The sequence below is a fragment of the Xiphias gladius genome, chromosome 7 (genome assembly GCF_016859285.1).
Source record: "Xiphias gladius isolate SHS-SW01 ecotype Sanya breed wild chromosome 7, ASM1685928v1, whole genome shotgun sequence".
Classification (NCBI taxonomy): Eukaryota; Metazoa; Chordata; class Actinopteri; order Istiophoriformes; family Xiphiidae; genus Xiphias; species Xiphias gladius.
The window spans coordinates 14829256-14855878 of NC_053406.1; the positions used below are offsets into that span (position 1 = coordinate 14829256).

The 26623-nt window shown below is 43.2% G+C and overlaps 2 protein-coding genes across 3 annotated transcripts in view; both read left to right on the forward strand.

The window, feature by feature from the left end:
• Positions 1–11690, forward strand: part of kmt2a (lysine (K)-specific methyltransferase 2A) — a 34350-nt gene extending 22660 nt beyond the window's left edge. Inside the window, exons 17-34 of one of the 2 annotated variants that reach the window (XM_040130681.1) lie at positions 96–307; positions 427–521; positions 604–741; positions 838–996; positions 1175–1286; positions 1394–1472; positions 1664–1824; positions 1936–2082; positions 2271–4944; positions 5054–7711; positions 8330–8401; positions 8483–8709; positions 9003–9077; positions 9231–9405; positions 9832–9939; positions 10141–10221; positions 10577–10706; positions 10818–11690. In XM_040130681.1, the coding sequence (XP_039986615.1) occupies positions 96–307; positions 427–521; positions 604–741; positions 838–996; positions 1175–1286; positions 1394–1472; positions 1664–1824; positions 1936–2082; positions 2271–4944; positions 5054–7711; positions 8330–8401; positions 8483–8709; positions 9003–9077; positions 9231–9405; positions 9832–9939; positions 10141–10221; positions 10577–10706; positions 10818–11093 (7579 nt within the window). In that variant the 3' untranslated portion in view covers positions 11094–11690. Of the gene's footprint in view, positions 1–92; positions 308–426; positions 522–603; positions 742–837; positions 997–1174; positions 1287–1393; positions 1473–1663; positions 1825–1935; positions 2083–2270; positions 4945–5053; positions 7712–8329; positions 8402–8482; positions 8710–9002; positions 9078–9230; positions 9406–9831; positions 9940–10140; positions 10222–10576; positions 10707–10817 lie in introns of both variants that reach the window. The other variant, XM_040130680.1, reaches the window with a different exon arrangement.
• An 8727-nt stretch (positions 11691–20417) lies between these two features.
• c1qtnf5 (C1q and TNF related 5) lies at positions 20418–24955 on the forward strand. The gene is made up of 3 exons (XM_040130986.1): positions 20418–20537; positions 23666–23910; positions 24027–24955. Exons 2-3 carry the CDS (start codon positions 23679–23681, stop codon positions 24545–24547), a joined length of 753 nt encoding a protein of 250 aa, XP_039986920.1. The 5' UTR covers positions 20418–20537; positions 23666–23678; the 3' UTR covers positions 24548–24955.
• Positions 24956–26623: the final 1668 nt, after the last annotated feature.

Consider the following 26623-nt stretch of genomic DNA (forward strand, 5'->3'; position numbering starts at 1 on the left):
TTTGGCAATGAAACAATTAAACCTTCACATTTTACCCACTGGATGTTGGTACTAATAGAATGTACCTGTCCCTGTATGCCGTTGTTCCCCAGCAGTGGGCTGCTCCCAAATGCTGTCCTGCCTCCATCCCTGGATCACAACTACGCCCAGTGGCAGGAGAGACAGGAGCTTTCCCGTGCTGAACACCCTCACCTCATGAAAAAGATCATCCCAGCTCCCCGGCCCAAGACTCCAGGTGAACCAGAATCTCCAGCCTCCCCACCTCCACTCCCTTTCTCTCTACCCCCACCACCGCCACTCTTACCTGGTAAGACAAACCACAAATATGTGTACAAATACTTATATGTACACTGTTTCTCACATCTTGTCATTTACTGCTTTGTTTTTTTTTCTTCAATAAATTCAAACTTGATGTGTTCTCTTCAGATCGTGAAGACAGCCCAGAGCTCCCTCCTCCACCAGGAGTTAGCGATAACAGACAATGTGTTCTGTGTCTGAAGTATGGAGACGAGAACACTAATGTGAGTTAGAAATTGGCTTGAACTCACTTTAACACACATAAGGCTGAATCTATGTCACTTGCAACATTTCTATATGTTTCAGGAGGGTGGCAGGCTGTTGTACATTGGTCAGAATGAGTGGACCCATGTGAACTGTGCCCTGTGGTCCGTTGAGGTGTTTGAGGATGACGACGGCTCACTGAAAAATGTTCACATGGCTGTTCTCAGGGGAAAACAGCTGGTAAGATGGGGCACTCTGTCCATCAAAAGTTCTCACTCTATTTTCCATGTACATTTATCGGACCAACATTGACAACCTGTTGTACTTTCTATTCAGCGATGTGAGAAGTGTCAAAAGCCAGGGGCCACTGTTGGCTGCTGCCTCACCTCTTGTACCAGTAGCTACCACTTCATGTGCGCCCGTCAGTGCCACTGTGTCTTCCTGGAGGACAAGAAAGTCTATTGTCCAAAGCACAGGGACCTCATCAAGGGAGAAGTAAGGAAATCTCATTATTAACTATACAATCAAAAGCTCATTAAAAAATTTAGATGGCAACAACCTTAAAAGTTTCAAGTGTTTGAAACAAGTATTTGAAACTTAGTTAATCAGTAAATCTTGCGTAGGTCTCATGTGTAGATTATACATGTCAGACTTTGTATGTTTTTTTCTTTAGGTGGTGTCAGGGTTTGAGGTGACCCGCAGGGTCCTGGTGGACCTAGAGGGCATTAGTCTCAGGAGGAAGTGGCTTTCAGGACTGGAGCCTGATAATGCCCACATGATGATAGGTAGGTCGACTGCTGATAAATGTTGGGGGATAAATGTTTCTGTTGTGCCATTTCATTGACTTATTCCCAGTGTCTCTTGAATGCTGATTTAAACATCATCACTGCAGGTTCCATGACCATTGATTGTTTGGGGATACTGACTGAACTCTCAGACTGCAAACGCAAACTCTTTCCTGTAGGATACCAGTAAGTGTTTTTTTTTTTTTTTTTTTAAACCTTTTCATTTATTCATTTATCTTAAAGTCTTCTATTGCGATTTTAAGTATCACCATTACTATTTTTTCTACAATTAATTCAAATTAAAACATCTGACTGTTTGAAGAAATTGAAATTGCCATGTTAATTGAGGCAAACTAAATAGATTCTCATCTCTCCAGGTGTTCACGGGTGTACTGGAGTACTTTAGATGCCCGAAAGCGCTGTGTATATACCTGTAAGATCCTAGTTTGTCACCCTCCAGTGGTAGACTCTGACCTGAAGAACTTGATTGATTCTGAGGAGAATCGTACAATAGCACACAGCCCACCTCCCATAGCAGGTAACCTACAGACTATTTATATAGTTAAGGTTTCAGTGTGTACCATATTTTGCACTATAATGTGTTAAACTTAACTGAATTTTGTGTCAATTTATCTTTTTTCCCATTTAGACTTTCCTGATCCATTTGAATCCCCAAGGCGCTCTGACACCCTTTCCCCTACCAACACCCCAAAGCTCAGGGTTTATACCAGGAACCGACATCCCAGCTATCCCCCTTGTCAGCACTCACTAGGCCCCAGGCCCATGCCCTCTCCAGGTACAAATATGCATTTGTTTTTTTGAGTTAGAACCATTATTGAAATAATCTGCTCATAGAATCAGATAATTTTGATACTACTTTGTAGAAATCCATTGTAAAGTAATTTAATTTGAATTGAAATGTTGACAGTACCTGCTTTCCACTGAGTAGTCTCTGTATCAATTTCCACTTCTTTTATTTTGTAGGAGGTACTTCTCAGCCCCAGAGCCATGAGATTGTGACAGTAGGAGATTCCCTGGTGAACCCTGGCATGCGTAATATTGACTCACGTCGCCACAGCTCCCCTTCTCTCTCTCCTCCTCCCCACCAGCTGAACAGACAGAGAGGGGTCACCTCCCCGCCTCAAATTTTGTCACGACCCCTTACCTCACCCCCTCCCCTAATCCCCTCCCCTGCCAGAGACCCGGAGAAGTCCAAACACCCCAGCAAAGACTCAGCTAAGAGTCCAGTCCAGAGAGATGATGAAAGAGGTAGACTGTTCGCCACAGACAGAAATAGACAGCAACCATCCAGAGACCAAGGGTTGAAGGATCCTGACAAGGGGAGAGTGTCAAGTCGAGACCAAGCTTCTAAGGATTCTGAGAAGAACAGATCATCCAGAGAGCTTGGGCAAAAAGACTCTGACAAGGGTGAACAACCAGCCAAAGAGCAAGAAAAGAGGAGACCGTTGAGTAAAGACTCAGGTCTGAAAGAATCTGAGAGGGGAAGACCTCTCAGTAGAGATCCCTTAAGAGATTCAGAAAAGGGGAGACAAGCAAACAGAGACTCTGAGAAGGGGAGACAGGCAAGCAGAGAGTGTAGCAGTAGAGAAACAGATAGAAGCAAATCATCCTCTAGAGATCCCAGCTATAAGGATATGGAAAAAGCTAAGTCACTCAGTAGAGATACAGGGTTTAGGGACTCTGAGAAGCATAGACAATATAGCAGGGAAACAGGAAAAGACTCAGGCCAAGGTAAAGACAGACCATCTAGCAGAGACTCTGACAAAGGTAGACCTTCCTCTAGAGATTCCAGTTATAAAAGCACAGAGAGAAACAAAGAATCTGGCTCAGGGAAAGATAGTAACCCTGGCAGTCAGTCCAAACCCGCTGGAGGTGAAAGTAAGAGCCCTAGACTGGCACCTGCAGGTTCGGGCCAGTCCTCCCCACCTGTGGGCACTGCTGTTCTCACAGGTCAGCAGAGAGGTGGCAGCACCAAGCAGACAGACAAGCAAGGGAAATATGGAGGCAAAGACCAGGATGTTTCTGTAGGCCTTAGTTTGTTGCCTCGTCACCGGTCCAACCCCAACTCTAACATCATCCAGTCTAAGGACAAGCCCAGCTCAGGGAAGGAGAGTAGTAGTGGCACTGGAAATTTAATGCCAGCTTCACACCATAAGGACTCTGTTGTTCGGAAGTCCGGCTCCCCACAGCCTTCATTTCAGAAGTCCAATGCACGGAAATCAAATGATTACTCATCAGGTTCAGGCACAGCAGCAGCTATGAAGCCTCTGTGGCCGTCAAGGACACCAGCAGAAGACGACGTCAAGCGAGGCTCAATGCACCTGGCCTCCCCAGTTGCAGCCTCAGCTGCCAAAGACAAACACCTCAAAGTTAAGACGGCCGGCAGCAGAGAGGTGTCCAAAGACCGTGAAAAAGAGAAGACTGTCCAAAACAACAACAGCAGCAACAAAATTCCCCTTCTCAACAATAATACTAAAGCCACTGGCAGCTCTAACACACATGCTACAAACCCCAGCTCTCACAACAGCAGCAACAGCAAAGCCCCAGTGCTTGGAAATAGCACCAAAGCCCATGGGAGGGGTCAGGGGGAGAAGCATGAGAACCAGGGAGGAGACAGATCATCCTCAAAGAGCAGAGAAAATTACTCCTGTCCTGAGAAGAAGAATAGCTCCAGTCTGGACAACTTACAGCAGCTGCAGCAGACTGGTTTAACTTCAGAGAAAGGAGTGAAGACCTCTTCTCAGTCTCACTCCAAACAAACATCTAACCAGCTGTCGTTGTCCTCTCGAGAGAAAAAGCGATCAGTTAAACCCCCCACTGTAACTCCACTAAAGAGTGATATCAAGACTGACCCTAATGGGACCAGCACTGTTAGTGGTATTTCTTCTTCCTCCTGTCCCACGACCACTACCTCCGCTGTTTCTCCTGCCGGCCAGGGGACCCGTCGCTCTGCCCGCTCCGCTCTTTTCTCCTCGCCCTCTGCCAGCAGCAGTGATAGCTCTGAATCCGACATCCAGACTCAGACAGAAGACGATGATCTGCACAAGGAGCACTCAGGCAGCGAGCTCCGAGACCACCACAGCCTCCTCACTCAAGGCCCTGAGGATGAGGGTGATGGCCCAGAAGATGACCATGACAGGGGTATGCATGATAAACATCATGAAGATGACAGTGACGGATCAGGGTCAGCCAAGCGGCGTTACCCTCGACGCAGTGCCCGTGCACGCTCCAACATGTTTTTTGGCCTCACACCTTTCTATGGGGTTCGCTCATATGGTGAAGAAGACCTTGCCTTCTACAGCAGCGGGGATGGAGCTGGGGCTGTGGTAAAGAGGAGGACTGGTGGACGCAAGAAGTCCGCTGAAGGGCAGGTGGATGGAGCAGATGATATGAGCACCTCCTCTTCGTCAGGGGACAGTGGAGAGGATGAAGACAGCGGACTCAAACAGAGGGGTAAAGACCCTTACTACTACAACTTCACCCGAACAATAATTAACCCTGGTGAGGGCTTACCGTCTATAGAAGGGATAGACCAGTGTCTCGGAAGGGGCTCACAGCTTCAGCGTTTTCTAAAAGATGAGGAGCAGCAACAACAGAGGGTTCAAGGAAAAGCTGAGGAGGACATGCTGAGTGCTTTGTAAGTGCATACAACTGTTTTGTTAAAATTATTAGCTAAAATTTATTTACGATTACGTTCTATGATCTTCAATAACAATCCGACATTTTGTCTTTGCTGTATTTAACAGGACCTTAGGCAAGCAGCGTATCGGGCAGCTCGATGGTGTTGATGATGGCTCAGAGAGTGATACCAGCATCTGCACCACCAGCACCACAACCACTACGGCCACCTCCTCTACCACCCCACATAAGAGCACTCCTAAGAGAAGGGGCAGAGAAAGGCATACTGAGAAACCTGACCCTCATGACTCGAGCAAGGAGGCTGACAGCAGTGGAGGAGCAGTAAGCGGTAACACACGAGAAGGAAGAAAGAACCAGAAAGAAAATTGTCTTCCTCTAGGAGTTGGGGTCAAGTCCCAACCACAGAGTCAGGGTCAGGATCCTCTTGAAGCCCAACTGTCCCTCAGCACAGACCTGCTTAAATCAGATTCTGACAACAACAACAGTGATGACTGTGGGAACATTTTGCCATCAGACATCATGGAGTTTGTTCTGAACACGCCTTCCATGTCAATGCAGGCTCTGGGTCAGCAGTCTGAGCCGTCCTCCTCTGAGTTGCTGCTGGATGAGGGTTATGTTGGGGTAGACGTCAACCGGCGCAAAGACATTCTGTTTGACGACTTTTCCCAGCCACTGCCCAGTGCTGAGAGTGGAGGTGTAGTGGAGAGTAGTGTGAACAGCTCCATATCTGTAGAGGAGCCATATCTTCCTCTAGAGCTGCCCTCTGACCTCTCTGTCCTGACCACACGCAGCCCGACTGTCAGCACAAGTCAGAACCACACTGCTGGAAGCCTCATCTCAGATACCTCAGACCGTACCATGCTTGGCTTAACCTCTGACCCAGAGACCATCAGTGGAGAAAAGAGTGGTGATAAGAAAAGAGCAGGGCCAGGTGTGTCACCATCCGAAAATCAGCACGATGCTACAACTTTGGGAAACAGGGATACACAGGTCACCGAAGGTCACATGACTCCTGAGCAGTTTATTCCCAGCCCTGCTATTGGCCAGGTGGTTGATCCTCCAGGTAACCAGGACGCTCCAAGGAGTTCTGGTACTCCTGGTTTGCCAAGTTCTCCCTCCCTGCCTCTTCAGGGTCAGAAGTACCTCCCAGCATCAGCGGCAGCTGCAGGCAGCCCTAGTCCAGTCCCTGGACCAGGACCATCCCAGACTCAGGTTTCCAGCCCAGCAGTCATCAAACCAGGCCCCGACAAGCTCATTGTGGTCAATCAGCAGTTCCAGCCCCTCTATGTCCTCCAGCCTGTCCCTAATGGTGTCCCCCAAAAAATTAGTGCCACAGGAGTGATGGACACAAGTTCTCCTGCAGTGCTGAGCTCTATGACACTTACCACAGGGTTGAATACTGGTTTATCCCCAGCCCAGCCAATATTTCCCGCTGGTGGCAAAGTCCTGGGCACCATGCCTCACCCCTCTCACATTCACACCTTTACAGGCGCCGCACAGACAGGCTTCCAGACAGGAATCCCCAGCACCACTTCAGGACTTCTCATTGGGTTGCCCTCTCAGCCCCACGACCAGTCCCAGATTCTGGTCTCGGAGGCTGGTCGACCACACGAGTTGGGTCCCAGTGTTGCCATAGTGTCCAGTCCCTCCTCCCTCACTTCTTCCCCGACTGTACTGGCCTCTGCCCACGGCAGGAAGAGGCCTATCTCTCGTCTTCAGCCAAGAAAAAGCAAAAAGTTGGCCCGCTCGCGTAGCCAGCCTACTCTGGCGCCGTCTGAAGTGGGACCTCCTAACATGACCCTCATCAACCTGTCTTCCCCTCAGATTACTGCTAGCATCCCTGGCCAGCCCGGTGGCCTGGTCGAGTTAAGCACCCTCTCCGCTTCTCAGCGCAAAGTCCCAAATATTATCAAGAGACCAAAATCAGGAGGGGTTATGTACTTGGATCCCACTACTCTCCTTCAGCAGAGGATTCCTGGTCCTGCTCAGCCCAGTATCCTGGGTCACGATTCCTCTACTCATCTCCTGCCGTGCACAGTCTCTGGTCTCAACCCCAGTCAGTCAGTTTTGAATGTTGTGTCTGTGCCCCCTAGTGGTGCTACTGGCCTTCTTGCACCAGGATCAGTCTCTCTCTCCACCCCAGTACTCAGCTCTACTGAGATCACAGGGCCAATTAGCAACCTCCTGTTTAAGGCAAGTCCACATGGCTTAGGCCTGTCAGATCAGCCAATGGTCCTTCAATCAGCAGGAGGAGCTCCTCTGATGTCACAGCTTAGCTCCTCTGTGCAGACATCTATAGCCAGCAGCATCTGCGTCCTGCCCTCCCAACAGACCATCAGCATGGCCGTCAACCAGCCAGGAGACACGGAAGGCAGTAATGTCCACTTACAGCATCAGCCTCAGTCTGTTAACAGAGCCCAGACTGTGGACTCCTGTCCAAACACCACTGTTACTTTAGCCCCTGGCCCAGCCACCACTCTAAGCCCTGCCAAGGGGCGTGTGGTCGGGGTGTTCACGCAAACGCATACTTCTGCACACTCCAAGAGCAGCAGAACAAATCCTGTTTCCAGATCATCAGAACAGAGGTCTCCTAACTCTACTACAGTAGTGTCAGCGGCAGTCGCAGGTTCAGGAGCAGAAAAGGGCAAACAGAAAGCCAAGAGGAGCAGGCAGAGTCCAGACATGATCAGCGGGAAGAAGCTCAAGGCCTCTCAGGCCGAGGAGCATCACAGCAACCCTGCAGGACGACTCCCATCAAACCCAAGGTGAGACAATCATGTTATATTGGATGTTTGAGATGTATCACTATTGTGTGCTGTGTTTATTCCTGTTTACATGAACACTGGGAAGAAATTTGCAACACATTTTCCAAGGTTGTTCTACATAATGAATGCAACATTTAGAGCATTTAAAAAATCTCCAACAAAGTTTAGGTTTTTGTTAAAGTTTTTTTTTAATGACTTCATAGTCTACTGTCATTATAACTTAATCTCTTAAGAATCTCTTAATACAGATTCTTCTAAGTCTCATTGCATATTCATGGTGATAAAATACAGTATGGTTCTTTCTGAATCTAAGAAAGGGATTGTTAAAGTATGTTTTATTCATCAGCTGGTTCTCCAAAAGAAACTAATTAGTCTTATACAAAATTATGTTTTTAGTCACTCTATACCATGATAAAGTTAGGTACATGTACAAAGAAGTGAAAGATGTCACCTTGACTGCATCTCTTGATAGTCAAAATGTCTTGACTGCACTATGGTTAAAATTGCTTTTAAGATGTAACCATCAACAGTCCAGTGTCACATCTTGTAGGACTACTAAATACTGGTTGTTCAGTAAAATATATTCAGATTTTGAACCTTATCTATCTCTTTTGCAAGCAGTTCTAAAGAGCTGATCTCCCCTGAACCTATGGACACCGGCAAGCCCCCAGATAAGCCAACCAACAAGAGGTTTGGAGTCTCAATATTAGTCAGCCATTTTCAGACTAATTGTAAAATAGAGTTCTAATGCTTACCTCATATCTTTTCCAGTGTGCTTGGTAAAAAGAAGGCATCTGAAAGTCCTGTTTTATTGGGGAAAGTAGTGGGAAAAGACAAACCATCTGCAGCTGGAGGAGCAGGGTCCCTTCCTGTGACTTCACCACCTGACCAGGATGGCAACAGCAGGGATACAGGCTTGGATAGCAAACCCAAGAAGGGCATCATCTTTGAAATCTGCAGTGAGGACGGATTCCACATCCGCTGTGAGAGTATTGAAGGTGAGAGAACTCACCTCTAGGACCTCCCTACACCTTGAAATTTTAACACTAAATACTGTAAAGACAAAATGGATTTCCTCTCTGCATTAAATGTGAAATTGAGTAATTATGCAATGTTATTTAAAAAATGGTTTACATAAAATGTTACATGTATGCACTATATTTCAAAGGTATAAATCGCTTTTCTGTGAGGATATTAAGAATAGCACAAATGAAATTATTATGTTATTTACTTCTGAGAAACATTGAACCATAGGCTGACTGTCATGTCCTAACTGCCTGTCCCGCCACAGAGGCTTGGAAATCTCTGACTGATAAGGTGCAGGAAGCTCGCTCCAATGCACGACTCAAAGAGCTCTCTTTTGAAGGTGAGGCATCACTCAGACATAAAAATAACAAAGAAACAATAAATTGTTTTTGTCGAAACTCTGTATTTCAAAAATGCTTTCTAAATACAAATAATATATATGAATGGAAGACTCTGTTGACTCAATGTGAAGGTCTGTCTCCGCTCATCCCAGGTGTGAACGGACTGAGGATGCTGGGAGTCGTCCATGAAGCAGTGGTCTTCCTGCTGGAGCAGTTGGACGGCTCCAGACACTGTCGGAGCTACCGTTTCCGCTTCCACAAACCAGAGGAAACTGATGAGCCTCCCATTAACCCCCATGGCTCAGCTCGTGCAGAGATCCACCACAGGTTAGGAAGGGACCAACACACATGTACAAACATTTATAAGACACTGGGAGAGCAGGTAATTTTGCCAGAGCCTCTTATAGCAAACAGACATATTTGTGTCTGTATCTCAAGCAGTAACACTTGAAGGTATTATGCACTTGGTGATTGGTCAGGTGTGTAAAGGTCTCAGGTGAAGAGAATTTAAATAGAGCACTTTTGCCACATTATTACTATTCTGTAGTATAACCCCTTAACTACTACTAATTCTGTCTCCACACTGTACTACTGTTTATTGTACATACTGTATATGCTGTAAACTGTTCATAAAAAGCACAGGAAATGTGAAAAAACTTTTGTGTGGACACTACATCACTTCTCTTTCAAACTTCAATGATCCTGCTTTGTGTGTATTTCTCACTGCTGTCTATCCCACCTGTGTACCCTCAGGAGGTCTGTATTTGACATGTTCAATTTCTTGGCTTCAAAACATCGCCAGCCTCCTGAGTATAGGCCGCAGGAAGACGATGACGAGGAAGGGCAGCTCAGGAGTGCCAGGTCAGTTACAGCACACACAAAAGCCCTGTTTTTTTTTTTTTTTTTTACACAGTAAATTTGATCTGTTTTTGTGCTGTTGTATTTCCATCTTAAATTAACTTAACGTAACTTAACAGTTCTAAAATATCATTGTGTCAAGATGGTTTATTAGTTGCAGATAAACAATCCCCATAACATTTCACATTCATGCTGTTGTTGCAGGCGTGTCTCCATGGAGCTACCACTCGCTGTGAGATTCAAACAGCTCAAGGCCACCTCTAAGGAAACTGTCGGAGTCTACAGGTCAGATCAGTGGTGTTTAATCATGTATAAATCATTTGCTGTGGTTGATGAATGGTTTCACATGAAGTAGATCATATATACTTCCTACGAAATTAGCCATTGGATTCCTCTGTTCAGACCAATTGCAAATACCTGGTCGTTATAATGTTGAGATCTGTTGACTTTTGTGTTCGTCTATGATCAACTTAAGTCTTTGAAAGTTAAGTCTCTTCAATTACTGTTCTTCACAGTCTTTTCTTTCAACAATGTGTTGATAGGTTTGAAAGATTAAAAAAAAAAAGGTTTTAAAATTATACATGCATTTACATACAGAGACGTAAATGACATTACTGTGATTCACCGTATCCCTCTGCAGGTCCCCCATTCATGGTCGAGGTCTGTTCTGCAAGAAAACCATTGATGCGGGGGAGATGGTCATTGAATACTCTGGAAATGTCATTCGGTCTGTGCTCACTGACAAACGGGAGAAATATTATGATGGAAAGGTGAGGTCTGGGGAATGAACTTTTGAGTTTAAGATTTATTTGTTGTTGGACCAGACTCGAAAAGCCTTGGGAGCATCAAAGATCCAACCTCTTTCTTTTCTCTCCTCAAAGGGCATTGGCTGTTACATGTTTCGCATCGATGACTACGAGGTGGTAGATGCCACCGTGCACGGCAACGCTGCCCGCTTCATCAACCACTCCTGTGAGCCCAACTGCTACTCTCGGGTCATCACTGTGGACGGCCAGAAGCACATTGTCATCTTTGCCTCTCGCCGCATCTACTGCGGAGAGGAGCTCACCTATGACTACAAGTTCCCTATTGAGGACGCCAGCAACAAGCTGCCCTGCAACTGTGGTGCAAAGAAGTGTCGCAAGTTCCTCAACTGATGCCCGTATTGAAACAATTTAAAGAGGACTGCAGGTCTGTTGAGCAGAAGTGCCACAGTGTTCTGAGGACGGCCCTGATGGGGCTTTGCAGTGGCACTGGTCTTATGCCGATTCTGGGTCCGGGCCATGTAGGACCACAGCTGCAAACAGGGCATGAGCTCTGTCAGTGTCTCTGCTGCTGGTGTTGGCAGAACGCAGCAGAGACAGCGGTTGTGGGGTCGTGATATATATGCCGGAAGGGCCATTTTGGTGGAGGGGCCATTTGTAGAAATTCCAACATATTGTGCCTCCTTTTGTTTCATTTACATTCGGCACAGGAAGTTTCACCTCAGAGGTGTGCTCTGAAACGGTTTGAGGCTTCACAACATTACAATATTAACTTTTATTTACATTTGGATGATAAAGTTACCACTCTTATTTTTTATTTTTTTTTTACATTGGCCCATCCTCCTTAATTTTCTAAAAATATGTTATGCTCCACTAATGCTGAGATTTGAACACAGAAGAAAACAAATCAAAGAACTTGGTTCCATTTTACACCAAAGTGCAATTTGTTGAGGGGACTTGGAACAGTAATTTTACTAGAAAGAAAAATTAGAAACTTGTTAGAACTTTTTTTTTTTTTTTTTTTTTTAAATCTCAGTGTCAGCTGTTATTGATGCACATCTCCCTGTCTGAATGTGCCCTGATGCCTTCAGAGCTGTTGCGATTTACTCGATCCTTCCCCTAACGGGGTTCTTTAAAAGCTTGTAGGTGTGTGTACATTCAACACTGTAAATAGGAGCTGCTTGTGTGTAGCAGCCTGATGAGAGCTGTACAGGTGGAAACACTAGGGGGAGCAGTGGCCACAGGAAGAAAGATGGAAAAAAAGAAAGGGGGGTAGAAATGTAGATTGTTTTAAAAAACAAAAGGTTATTTTTGGTTGTTCGTGTAAAGGGTGATAGCTGAGGTTGATATCCTTTGTACTTAAACGAACGTTTAGTCTGACAGCTTGGTAGCTATGTAGACATGTTGATGGGATTAAGCCTCTGGCCTGAGAGAACGAGGCAGCTAGAGATTCTGGTGGACTGACAGCCAAGGGACTGGAAAACCTTACTGATGTGCTTTAGTAGACATATTTATAACTGATGTTTGGAGCTGTGGCCTACAAACAGCCATGGAGCTTACAGAAACATACAGACAGACGTGTTGCTAGTTTGTGCATGGTGTTGTTATCAGACTTGTTTTTGGTAATTATATAAGCTCGGACTTTTGAGTCATGCTCCAAATTACAGCAGCAAAGAGAACCAAACATCACATCTTTGAATTGAATTTTCACACCGGTTGTTTTCTTCTTGGCCTGTTGTGATAACCATTACTATGGAAAATGTTTTTTATTTGTATTAAGTCTTTTAAAGTCTTGTCTGTTATCTGTCTTTTTATTATGGACAGGGAAGTATCATGCTTGCTTTTAAAAAACAAATGTAAATAATGTATATTTTTCTACAAAAAGAATTAAAAAGCACTCACTAGTGAATAGCACTTAATGATGGTATTTATATTTTTAAAAAATCGTATTTATTTTATTGCCATTTTTGTAGGAAATAGAGGTTTACAAACACTAATGCTTGGTCTCTATGTTTTGTATTCCGCTGCCTTTTCAAAGTTGTTTTTGTCGTAATTTTATTTTCATTTTTTAATTTGTAGCCTGAATGTTTTCTTTTATTCCAAAGACTGACGCTGGTCTGTGGCTTGGTCCCCTTTTCGTTCAGTCCACCAGTAGCTCTTTATCTATCCTGGGCCGTTTGGTCAGAGCTGATGGTTTTTTTCATTGTTCCAGTTCTAGCTGACAGTGTGGCGGTCATGTGAACTATTATGCACTTGAGAGAGCTTAGATTGTTGATCCATAGCAGATATCTCCTCTCTCCAGCCTTATTGTCTCCACACCACATCACACCGAGAATCAAGTCCACTTACAGGCTGCTAGCAGATGATTTGGGTTTTCATGTCCCTAATAAACCATCGGTTGATTGGCTATATACAAACTATTCACGTGTGTAAAATCCAACAAAAGTCCTGTCACTTGAAAGTGTTTTGTTCCTCTGCAGTTTATAATAAAGAGGTGCCTTTATTTTAAGTTACCAACAGCGACATATCTCCGTTGAGCCAATCCGTTTATTGAAAAAACCACTTTGTTTTGGTGACCAGTGCTCACCAACATTTAAAAATCACTTCCTCTTGTCTTTCGTTCAGTCTCCTCGTGGTTTGCCTTAGTTGTAAATGAGCATGCCTCTTCTCTCTTACAAGCCTTCATGTCCTGGACCGAATATTGAATTAGACTGTTTAGACTGACTGGTTCTGAAATCGCTTTGTATTTGTCCCTTATTGATTAATTTATTGTTGTCTGCCGTTCATGCTGGCTTCGTTGTCACTTAAAGGCCGTTAGCAGTTACTCCCACACTGTCTTTTGTCTTTGTGAACTAAAATAAAAAAGTGACTCACACAAGGTTTTGCACTTTAGCTGTGACACAGGCACTGAATAGACATAGGAAAACTCAGCTCTTTCTCCAGACAGACAATGCAACTCCAATGCTGAAACCACAAGCACAGATAGTCACTGAGAATACTTTGAGTTTGTGCATTAGGCCCTGAGTTCAGTCAACCTAGAACTGGTCTTGATGACTCCTGAAAGTGGTGTTCGAGGCTCTAGCAAAGTGCACTTGACTCTTTTTCTGCAACAAAGTGAAGGCAGGGACCACGCCAGCAGCCCTTTCCTTCCTGAAGGTGCAGTCTGTCCAAACCTCAGCTGTGCTTTTTCAATGAGGGCCCAAGATCAGGTCTTGACAGGTCTTGAGGCCCCATCCACCCTGACTGACAGGCCAGCCTCGTGGTTGTACAGCCGCACTTACACTGGGCTCGCTGGGTTCTGCTGCTAAGGTCAACAATGAATGTATATTCCTCCTCCACATCACCAGACTTGTGATGATGTCAACACTCTGTCAGCTACATTTGTTTTCAGTTCTTGCGTCAACAACCCTGGTAATATAAGGACGATGTGTAGATATGACCTCAAGGTGGGCGGCAGCAGTTTCATTTCAGCACTGGGAAGAATACTGACGTGTGAGCAGCAGTGGCATTTCTGTCTGTAGGACAACAGGTTCTTACTGGGTTAGCTCCAACAGTTCATGCTAGCATCGGTGATAACACGTTTGCTGATGCCAAGGGCTCTGTATACGACTCTCACTTCTCGAGATCCACTTGTGCATTTTCAGGGTCAGAGGGTTCAGTGAACAGTAAGTCATTTATTTCACTGTTTTAAACAACATATATACAATAAGGAAATGGTCTCTGTTGTTTCTTTAGACTTCATTTTACCACGCCACACCAGTGGCCCTTCTCCGCCATTATCTGTAATTATAGTATAAATACATAACAATATTATACGGAAACATGCATAGTAATTTCTTGTACTTTAGTATCTATACAATATATGGAATGGACAGACAAACTTAGTTACAGTAGCAAAACAGCAGATTTATAATGGTTAATAGAAATGTTTCAATGTACTCTATAATGGTTTTGTGTTACAGTACTATCAGATGAAACTAACGTGCATCATTCTTTTGTATATCGATATCCAGTACCAATTTTGCTGTGCCTGTGAGTGTTCCTTCGCCAGCAGGGAACATTGCAGTTTTTCTTTTTCTTTTTTTTTCTTTTTTTTCTGGAAAGGAACGGTTTTTATGTGATGAGAAATGTAACTGTATTAATGTGGTTGTGAACTTCTTGAGGTCAGCCATTTTGAGTTGTTTTTTTCTTCCTCCTCCTCCCCCCAGGTTGTTGTAGTGAATGTTTTTTCTGTTTTTTCTTTGTACGTTTTAACAGGGACTTTTTAGACCGCTTACTTGATGTGGTATAAATTAAGAGTTTGGTTTGTGGAGACTGATCAGGAGTTATAAAGATCGCACCAAAATGGCATTTTTCATTTTGGGAAACCTCCTCCCATGTCTCCCGGACCACCTCTCTCTCCTCTGAAGCTTTGGTTGTAGTTATCACGTACTGTTTTTATAGAAAGTCATAATGCTGAAATAATGCTGATGTTGAAAACATTTAATTTATTTATTTTGTGCAACATCCACCCTGAATTGTTCTTTTACAAGTCAAGCTTTGGGAGAGGTCGGTCAAGTACTTAACATGTATTTGTAATTTTCTACTTGTTTCTTGTGTATAGAAGTTGTCAGCCTAGGATGGAATGTGGTGTCACAGAGAGAACGGACGTAAGACATGCTAGCAGAAGGATCGCAGATCATGAAAAGGCTTGTTTTCTTATGCCTTGAATATACCTTTGTCTTATCAATATTCCTCCTGCTCTCTGTAATAACGGTATTCACGAGTTCAGCAGTCATATTTTCTCCCGTTTTAACAGTGTTCTTTCAATACACATCAACGAAATGAAGGAAAAACCACCACAGTGAAAATAAACCACAAACTACTTGGTTGAATGTATAATTAGGAAACAAAGTTGTATATAAATGTAAAAAGAAAAGTTTCTAATCATGTTTATTTTCTATGCACTTTTTTATTTAAGTGATAGTTTAAATAATAAACATGTCTCCTTTACTCTTCTGTTTCCTGACTGGTTCATGTTTGATTGGACAGCTGCTGAGTTTAGGGGCCACACAAGTAGTTGAGTAAAAATCCATTTAGTAGCTTTTGTTGAGCTTTCAATCATATCACACGATCCTTACCTGTAGGTGGCGTTTGCTTTTAAGCCACATTTGGACTAAACTCCATCCGATGATAAAGATTGTAGGATGTGATCAGAGGCTCCACAGCAGCTGCTAAATGGACCTTGAGGTGAGGTTGTTTTCTCAACTGCTCTTTCCAAAGGTCAAAAATGAATTTTGAAACTCACCAAACCAGTGGTTTTCCATGGTTTAGTGTTTTTACTACAAATCCCACATTAGCTCACCATTTATCTCACCATAGAAATGTTCGCATATTTTTTTTTCCAGTGTTCCATTCGCTCCCATTTGTGTCAAGTCATTTTCATACACAATGGAAATCTACTGGCACGCTCTTGAGACTTGTCTGAGTGTGTAGTCCTTCACAGTGAACATCATGTTTTCTAATTTACATAGTGCAGACTTTTCAAAATCAATCTGTACTTAAACTGCATTGGCTTTTTGCAAAATGAATGGAGACTTAATGTTCACAGTGATGGATTACATTACACATTAAGTTTCAAGAGTGCCTGTTTGTCCCAGAGCTTCTTGATCTATTTATTATTGTGAGAAGAAAGAAAAAATACATTGACTGCCAAAAAAAAAAACTTAGGCAAATAATGTAAACATGCTTTTCGGGCTGCAATGGATGATTTCTTAATTAAAAAAAAAAATAAAATTGGTTCATCTGACGATTATTTTCTGGATTAGCCAATTAATCGTTAGGTCCATAAAATGCCAGAAAATAGTGAAAAATGCCCATCACATGCTCCCAGAGATCAAAGTGATGTCTTCAGATTGTTTTTTCAGACCAAAAGTCCAAAACCCAAAGATATTTCAGTTACTATAATTAAAGTCATGCAAACGCAGAAAAGCCACAAATGTGAGAAGCTAAAATCATCAAATGTTTGGCATATTTGCTTAAAAATAGCATTATAATAAATTAATTATCAAAATAGTTGCCAATTCATCAACTAACTGATGAAACTTGAAAACACTCTAGTAGACTCCTGTAAGAAGACTGTCAGCGAACCTTCTGAATAAAATTATTTCTCCTATGGCCTTTTTGTACAGGTGCTCTGTCAGTCTATTCGTTTTTGGAACAATGGTATAATCAGATCAGAGGACTTCGAAATTGAGATATGAAAACACAGACTAAGAGTTCAACCCTAAACTAAAACTGCCTTGTTACTTAGCTAACCAAGTCACACTTTTGCTATAAGTTCACCACCAACCATAGCTGATGGATTCAAACTGCTCATTTGCCAAGTGGCCCAAATTAACAGATAATCCTCCAAGCAGCGGTTTATGGATTCTAACAGGAAATTAGCGAAGCAGACCCAGAATGTGCTGATTCTGGTGCTGCTAATTAAAAACATGTCTTAACTCTGCTGTTTCTCACTTCAGTCACAGCTCACCGCCTCTGCGGGAGCCTGCTTAAACCCCTCCTCACAACAGCCTGATGACTCAGATTCAAAGGAAAGTCAGCTCTTGTTTCAAAGAGCTGCTGAGCCCCCCGCCCCCATACCTGTCCCAGTCATCGCATTCCCATAAAACCAGTGTTTTAGTCTTAAAACACTAAAACAGGACCATGTGTAGAGTAAGAGCAGTTTCACTCTTTGCTCTCAGTTAGACCGTACACATCACATCAAAATACTTCATTTATAAACTGAAGGGATGCTTGGCCATTTTCACAAGCAATTGTGTCACTTTAATTGCCAAAATAAGTGACTAGAACACATGAGGACTGAGTTGATTTTGAATAAATTATTTCTCCTATGGCCTTTTTGTACAGGTGCTCTGTCAGTCTATTCGTTTTGGAACAATGGTATAATCAGATCAGAGGACTTCAAATTGAGATATGAAAACACAGACTAAGAGTTCAACCCTAAACTAAAACTGCCTTGTTACTTAGCTAACCAAGTCACACTTTTTGCTATAAGTTCACCACCAACCATAGCTGATGGATTCAAACTGCTCATTTGCCAAGTGGCCCAAATTAACAGATAATCCTCCAAGCAGCGGTTTATGGATTCTAACAGGAAATTAGCGAAGCAGACCCAGAATGTGCTGATTCTGGTGCTGCTAATTAAAAACATGTCTTAACTCTGCTGTTTCTCACTTCAGTCACAGCTCACCGCCTCTGCAGGAGCCTGCTTAAACCCTCCTCACAACAGCCTGATGACTCAGATTCAGCAAGTCAGCTCTTGTTTCAAAGAGCTGCTGAGCCCCCCGCCCCCATACCTGTCCCAGTCATCGCATTCCCATAAAACCAGTGTTTTAGTCTTAAAACACTAAAACAGGACCATGTGTAGAGTCAGAGCAGTTTCACTCTTTGCTCTCAGTTAGACCGTACACATCACATCAAAATACTTCATTTATAAACTGAAGGGATGCTTGGCCATTTTCACAAGCAATTGTGTCACTTTAATTGCCAAAATAAGTGACTAGAACACATGAGGACTGAGTTGATTTTGAATAAATTATTTACTCTGTAGTATTTCAACTATCATACCAGTGATTGGCAAATTGAGGCCTGTGTGCCATCAAAAATGTTTACATGATGTAGATAGCAATGTAAATACAAGGCTCAGGATGTAATTACCGCGCCTACATGAAGAAATGCAGGCAAACTGTACTCAGTGGGGCGTAGGTTAATAGAAATCCAAACTGTATGTTAACCCCATGTTTACTGGGTGCATAGTCTGGTCAGCTCCAATATATTACATTTCGTATGGTTAATTTTCCTTGTTCTGCATCAGCACATGACCCTGCAACGAGGACCAATACACTTATCAGACGAATAACACAAATAAATTATTAAGTCCACTTTATTTAAAATAAACAAGCATCCATTGAATTACAGTTTTAATTCCACGGCATCTAGCCTGACCACAACATATTTGAGTCTCACAAACATAAAAAAAGTGGCACTCTAGCGACAACAAAAACGTCAGCACTTTCCGTTCGATCATACGACCTGTGTAGCTAAGGCAGCCCACTGTTTTGTAGTGCAACATCAACATGGCCTACATTTGCATGTATGAGTAATTTTTGTCCCAAAGGAGTGTGAACATAAAGCTTCTGTAACTGTTAGCCCAAACCTACCAATGTGCTTCGAGGGAAATGCTAACGTCATCATGCTAACCTGAGCGCAATGACAGTGCTTACATGCTAATGTTTATCATGTTCACCACCTCGATTTAGCATGTGGGCATGCTAAGATTTGCTAATTTGCATTAAACTGTAAGCACAGCTGAGGCTGATGGGAATGCCATCGGTGGATCTTTTTGTTATTGAAGAAATTTAAATTTTGACCTGATGATTGCGCTCGATTTAAAGTGAGGGTACCACCAAAGGTATTATAATTCATCCTGAGGGGAGCAAGAATGTCTGTACCGAATAGTGGCTTTGATGTTGCAACTCAAAACCACAAATTAATCTCATGGTGGCGTTAGAGGAAGATTCAGGGGATTAGGGAATCGTTGAGATAGCTGTTGAATTATTTCAATCCAGACCAAAGTGGTCGACCAGCTGACCATCCCTTGAGCGGCTCACATGGCCTGAAACTGATTGTTGGATACAACCCTGAAAAAAAAACATTATATAAATTTTTATTTCCAAACTAATTGAACGAAATGAGCAAACAAACATAACGAAAATGTGTTCAGTACGTCTGTCTTTCCACTGTGGATGTAAAACGCCGCCCTTCCCCAGTAAACTTTGCTAATAAAACTGGCCCATGGTTGAACCTAATTGCAGACCCCTGTGTTATACTCATTCTGCTTATTTTCTGTTTTCTCCTCTCCCACACAGATTAACTCCATGGGTCGTGGTCTCCCTTACCATATCCAGTTTTGGCACAGCACTGGTTGTTTATGGGTCACCACTAAATGGGAGCTGCAAAATTTTACCAGCTAAAGTTTCACTCCCTTGCCTAAAAGATATAAAGAGCTTTTGCTTTATCAATTTAACACTGCCACTGCAGGATTACAATGAAAAGAGGATTACTGTCAGCGTCTTGCTTGAGTGGATATACAATGATATCGGGATTGAGCAAATTGCTTCATCTTAGAAGCAGATAATGAAAATCACAGAGTAGAGAAGACGAATATACCTGTGCGTGTGTGTGTCTGTGTCTGTGTGTGTCTGTTTACGTTATACTGTATGTCAGTTGATGTCTGTATTTGTCTCTCTTCACCTTTCTCTTTAAAGCAGTGGTGTTTTTGAGTAATGAAGCCAGGATGAGAGGTAATTTTCAGCTGCAGTTCATTGTGATTGCATTTGCCTTTTTCTGACCACAGCCCTCTGAACTCTCTGTGGTTCTGCTTTGGAAAGTTTCCCCAAACACTGTTATGCAATCTTCCAAACATTCCTCCATTTATCATCCTCCCCTAAACTTTTCTCATCCCCCAAAAACCAAATCCCTCCCTTCTTCCTGATTTTGTCACACTTTTTGTTTTAGTTATAGTTCTCTTTTTCTTTGTGCTGGATTAGCATGAAATATTTTCCTCTGTATCCTCCCTGCTCTCTCTCCTCCACCCACAGTTCCTCCTCTCCCACCCACCCCAGTTTCTAATTGGATTTCATTACCATTTCCTCTCAGTTTTTCTCAGCCAAACTCTCTGGTTGGGAGAAACAGCTTTAGCTGGATTCACCTCGGGACTCACAAGCATCAGCAGCAGCAGCAGCAGCAGCAGCAGCAGCAGCAGCAGCAGTTTTCACTTCCCTACATCAGCCAGTAAGTCAGGTTTTTTGTTTTTTTTCCCCCCCCGAATTGTGAATCAAAGCTGCTCTTCAGTGTTTGAATGTCAAGGCACACAGGTGAAGTCTTCACATGTCAGTGTGCAGGGCTGAGGTATGTTTAATAGCTTTAGTGTTGATAACAGAAGTACTCGCACCTTTATTTTCCTTCAGAGCATCAAGTAAGAACTAAATTACCACAAAGAGCATCATTGTGTTTTGCTTAGATACGACTGTTGAGCTGGGTTAAGTCCTGCATTCAAAATCTTACTTAAGTATTATCAGCAAAAAGTACTACAAGTATCAAAAGTAAAAATACTTATTATACAGCTGCCAGTGTTGCATTATTCTATTCCAATTATTATATGTATTATTGATGATGCATTCAAGGTTAAGCAGAATTTCAGATATGGAGCTAATTTTCACTACTACATATAGTTGGGTGGTTTTAGTTAAAGCAATACCTCATAGCTCTGAGCTGAGAAAATTTCATTTGTAAAGTAGTCAGTATTTACAGCTGTTAGATCAATGTGGTGGAGTAAAGAGTACAATAATTCCATCTGAAATGTAGTAGAATTGAAGTATTAAGTATAAGTAAGAAGTATATTTTGTACTTGAGTAAATGTACTTAGTTACAGTACTTTCCACTACTTGCTAATTGCATTATTCAGCAATGCAGGGTTAAAGTAAACGAGCAGCTTTGCCTTTAAAACCCTGATAATGAGTTACAGTAAATGTGGATAATATCAGTGCACTCCAGCTGTTCTCAAGGCAACATGCCCAACTTTTCCAAATGGCTGTTTGGGGTTTGTTCATTTACATCTTACAGAGAAATCAGATCTTTAAACTGCCTGTAAAAGTTCATACAAATCACCCAGGTGGCAAAGCTGAATCCGAGTCACTGGACTGGAGTTTGACTGAAACAAAAACCTTCAATCAGAACTCCAGCCCAGTGAGTTGGACTGAACTTTATTCATGTTCTGTTTATTGAACGGAGGAGAGCAACTGGATTTCACCCGATAACAAACACAGTATCATAGAGAAAAGGTAAAAATAAATAAATAAATAAAAAAATTGTCCTGAATGTGTTTTAACCACATTTCTTCAAGGTGTTGCTTGTTCGCATGCAAAAAAAGCAAAGACAATAAGCTGTTCTGACAGTATAAACTGAATGCAAAGCAGTACAGTCAACACTGATGCTTTAGTTCACATGTAAGTGGCCTATAAACACCGGATTTTTCTTTTGTGCCGTTATTGAAAACATTGTTGTTTCTAATCATCTGAGAGCTACTGAGGCAGACAGCTGTTCAGACTCTCCAGTATTTGTCCTCTTGTCTGCTCTCCTCTTCTGCCAGGAATTCTGACTCTTCCTCCTCCCTAGTCCCCACCCTCCTCTGTGTGGCTCCCCCTCTCTTTCTGTAGCCTTTGTGGATGTACAGCAAGCACTCAATTGCGATTAGGAGACCTGCGGAAGGACGAGAGACAGCTTTCATTACGAAACCATAAAACTGGGTTCCAACAAGAACCCAGTATGATGAGCCAGTATGCCTGTAAATCCTCCAGTTGAGTTAATCAGTTCAGTTTATGGTCCCGTGACGCCTGTCCTGCTCTCGGACAGACAGCTCAACAGGATGACAGTGGAGACGAACTGGTGGTTCTTGACCAAAAAATCCTGCGGGAAAAGGCAGCAATACAAACGCGGGATTCAGTGAATTTTTTGTAGCAGAAACGTACAATGTGATAACTCCCTGGCTGTCCATGCAGGGTCAAGTGAGGATTGAGGTTCTTAATTCATGCTCACACAGAGACAGGACAGAAAGAGAGGAGAATTTGGGGACAAACCTTTTAACCTTAGGTGTGACTGTGAGTAGGTTCTGAGCAGGCTGTCTGCTATTCAGCCTCTCATCAAGCTTTTATAAGAAACATCTGGTGATATTTTCTTTTTCCGAGGAATTGTATTATTTTCATCCTCCTGAATTGCAAAACAAGGGATTTTGTATGGCTAAGTCTGCATGTCCCCCCCACAAACTTGTAGCCATCATATAAATGACATGTTAGAAATACATGTTTATTTATATGGATTTCTGATCTTTGTATTCTGTAAACTTCTTTTTTCAGTTTGTGATGTCCCTTAAACAGAACATGCTGTTCTTACTGTCATGACTCTCAGCCGATTATTTGAAGAAGCTGAATCAAAAACTGCACCTCTGTTAATAAACACAAGCTCTCTGTGTGTGTTGTTATAGTGAAACCTCCACCTTGGGTTATTCAAATATATTTAAACCCATTAAATTGTATAAATATGTTTACCTGAGTGGAAATGGACAGATTTAATGTGTCATCTGTTCATAATCACTGGTTACTTCCTTAGAGTTTTGGCAGCACTGAAATCTAATGAATAATGCCAACTCAGTAATTTAATATGGTTGTTTCATTCCCATTGAACCAAATGAAGAATTTGTAAAAAAAAAAAAAAACAAAAAAAAAAACAAAACATAAATGAGTGTTGTTATAATTCATATTTTTCTTGGTTAAAACGTTCAGTGCATGATCAAATATCTTAAAAATACTGGTACATTTTGGTTTAAGCATTTAAAAGGAGGAATATTGTGTTTTTAAAATCGGCCATGTGTCAGTGGGCTTGACTCATGGCTGAGACAAATTGCAGGAGTTTCTACTGGACATCATCCTAGGGGTTTTAACTTATTTTAAATAGTAGCTTTAAGAAGTTGTTGGCAGAACTCCCAGCCCATTACGGTCAAGTATTGGAACAGGTCTGCCTGGATCACAGTGGTCCTTAAATCCATTTGATGGACTCCCTTTAACTACGACTTAACTTCAATGAGAAAATGTAAACTGAATATTATACTGCAAGTCCTTAAATTATGTTGCGGAGTTGTTGCAGAGTTTTTAATCTGATAATGTTTGATTTTTACTTGATGTTTACAGTGGCATTTGTGGTGCACTTTTGTTTAATCAGATCACTATTATCTTGTTGTGTGTATTCCAGTTCAGACTTTGGTGTTACTCCTCCGCAGACCTGTTTGTAAACCGTAACGTTTCCATACACACTTTTCTTTATCTTTGCAAGTCTGAAATTATACATTTTTCTGACTTCTCTCTCAGCCTTGACACTGCAATGACCTCACTCAGGCTGTTACCCTTGCTGCAGTCCCTTCTCGTCCTACAAGTCCATCTTTCCGACCAGTTGGAAGACAACAAGATCCCTCCCAGTCTGTGCACTGGTCACCCCGGTATCCCCGGCTCCCCCGGAGTTCATGGCAGTCCCGGTCAGCCAGGGAGAGACGGGAGGGACGGGAGAGATGCTGCTCCGGGGGAGAAGGGACAGAAGGGGGACAGGGGAGACCAAGGTGCTTTTTTATTTACTTATAAGTGTGTGCGTGCGTGCGTGCGTGTGCGTGTGTGTGTGTGTGTGAGATGAATATCAGTGCAGGATGTTCATGTCTGTGCTCCTCTTCCTCTCCAGGTGAGACAGGAGTGCGAGGCCTGACCGGAGACAGAGGTGACCCAGGAGAAAAGGGGGAGACGGGACAGCCAGGAGAGTGCGCTGTGGCCCCCAAATCTGCCTTTAGTGCCAAACTGTCCGAGGGCCACGCTTTACCCCTCACTGTGGGCGATGCAGTCTGCTTCAACAACATTGTGCTGAATGAACAGGGCGACTACAACACAGAGACGGGGCGCTTCACCTGCAAAGTCCCTGGAGTCTACTACTTTGCCGTCCATGCCACAGTCTACCGTGCCAGCCTGCAGTTTGACCTGATGAAGAATGGACACACGGTGGCATCTTATTTTCAGTTTTATGGAAACTGGCCCAAACCGTCATCTCTGTCGGGTGGCACCCTGCTCCACCTCGTCCCTGGCGACCAGGTGTGGGTCCAGATGGCTCTGTCAGAGTACAATGGATTTTACTCCAGCACCAAGACAGACAGCACCTTCACCGGCTTCCTGGTGTACTCAGACTGGAAAAACTCTGCTGTGTTTGCATGACATGTGCTTATGAACAAAACAAAGTCATATTCCCCTATGGGAAATGAACCACAACCTATTTTTTTTGTGCCTGTTTTAGTTTCCTAATTGAGACATTCTGGATAATGACAAGTGATTCAGCTTTGACGTCGTGCAGCTGTATTTGTGTAATAAGTCAAAAAACACACCAGACAATGTTACTTGGGTGGCACATACCGTACTGGTGAAGTGTGAGGTCCATACACTGAGCAGTAAATGTTATTCAGTGTCTGTTCTTCAGCCGAGGCTTTTAAACTGTTGTGACATTTAATTCTTGTACCAGATGTTGAACGGCCTCTAGCCAACTCCAGGCCGCAAATTCGAGCTGCTTTTATGCTATTATTGCACTTTGTTTCTCATCAGTTTCTGCACAGTGAAGATGAAACACGAATAAACCACTTTAGTTTTTAAAACACACACGACTGAAATATTTTTTGGGCCTAAGTACCCCTTTATACTGCAGACGGACAGATGCGAAGAGATCAGTTGTGCCACTTTCGCAATAACATGCCTGCCTGTGCACATCTTTGTTTTTATACAGATGTTTATCTGATTTCAGACAAGACATTACGACTTTACTGTTAATACTGATGCAGAAGTATCAACAGTACTGAGGTGCTGCGGATGTTAAAAAAGTATCAGTGCCATTTTGCTGTTGTAGCTGGCTGAGGAGTCTTAAATACTATCTCTACGGTTAGGTATTTTAGTCTAGTAGTTTCCAACCTAGGGGTCGGGCTCCTCCAAGGGGTCTTAAAGACCTCATGGTACCCTATCATCCCATTAGAGCACCTTTCTTCCCAGAAGGCTGGCTCACTTGTGGTTCCTCGAGTCTCCAGAAAGTAGAATGGGAGGCAGACACCCTCTCAATGTTTAAGAGCAGGCTTAAAACTCCCCTCTGTGATAAAGCTTATACTTAGGTGAGCCAACCTTTGTTTATACTGCTTTAAGCCGAGGCTTCTCTCCTCTCTCTCTCTCTCCTCACTGCATTTATGTCACACTACATCATGTCATTAACTTTGTTTCTTCTCTCCCCCGTAGTCTTGCTTTTCCTCTCTGTCCTCTGATAGTGCCCGAATACAACAGTATACACAGCTGCTCTTCTCCCCCATTTCGCTTCTCTCAACCCAATAGATCAAGGCAGACTGCTGCTCTCTTTGTTGGAGCTGCAAACAATTCATAGACATCTGAAGCATGACAAGGAGTCTCAACTAGACCTTTTTTTTTTTTTTTTTGTCTTGTTTTTTGTAAGGAATCAGCAACATTTTCCAGTTCCTTCTGGGGGATCCCGGGGCATACCCCATGCAAAGGGGCAGCGGCTCTACTCCCGAGATCCCCGCGGATGTCACCCTATCTCCTCACCCTATCTTTAAGGCCGAGCCCAGCCACCCCGCCGGGGAAACTCGTTTCAGCCGCCTGTGTCATTTTTTCGGTAGGTGAGGGTCGGAACATAGGTCGACTGGTAAAATCGAAAATCTGTCGTTCGACTCAGCTGCTGATGCCACGCAGATCCGCCTGTCAGTCTCCTTCTCCATCCTACCTGCACTCGTAAACAAGAGCCCAAGATACTTAAACTCCCTCACTGCGATGCCAGGGACCCAGCCGGCCACCCTCTTCACAAGAGGCGGTGAGCCCACAGGGTGGTCTCTCCATGGGTAAAGTCACCAGACGAGCTCACCTCCCTGGTCTGGCTCCAGGGGGCTCCGGTTTCCTTTATCCGGGCGAGGTGCCCTTCATCTGCTTGTCGTGAATTGCTCTTAGTCTGGCGTCTCCCCCGGGACCAGTTTGCCTTGGGAGACCCAATCGGGGCCTGACACCCCTGACAACACAGTTCCCAGGATGACTGAGGCGGCGATTATTATATGTTTTTTCCTTAAAAGATGTGATCTGAAAAGTAACCAGTAGCTCTAGCTGTTAAATGAATGTATTGTAGTAAAACTGCAATATGTCCCTTTGAAATGTCATGATGTAAAAGTATAAAAGGATAGGAGTTTAAAAGTGAAGTACACGTACCTCAAAAGTACAGTAGAGTAAATGCACTTAGTTACTTTCCACCTCTTC

Bases quoted from the DNA above. Each gene is read 5' to 3' on its own strand.
- c1qtnf5 (XM_040130986.1), top strand. From the start codon at position 23,679: ATGACCTCACTCAGGCTGTTACCCTTGCTGCAGTCCCTTCTCGTCCTA. The intron at 23,911-24,026 runs GTGCTTTTTTAT...CTTCCTCTCCAG, and splicing joins GGGGGACAGGGGAGACCAAG to GTGAGACAGGAGTGCGAGGC.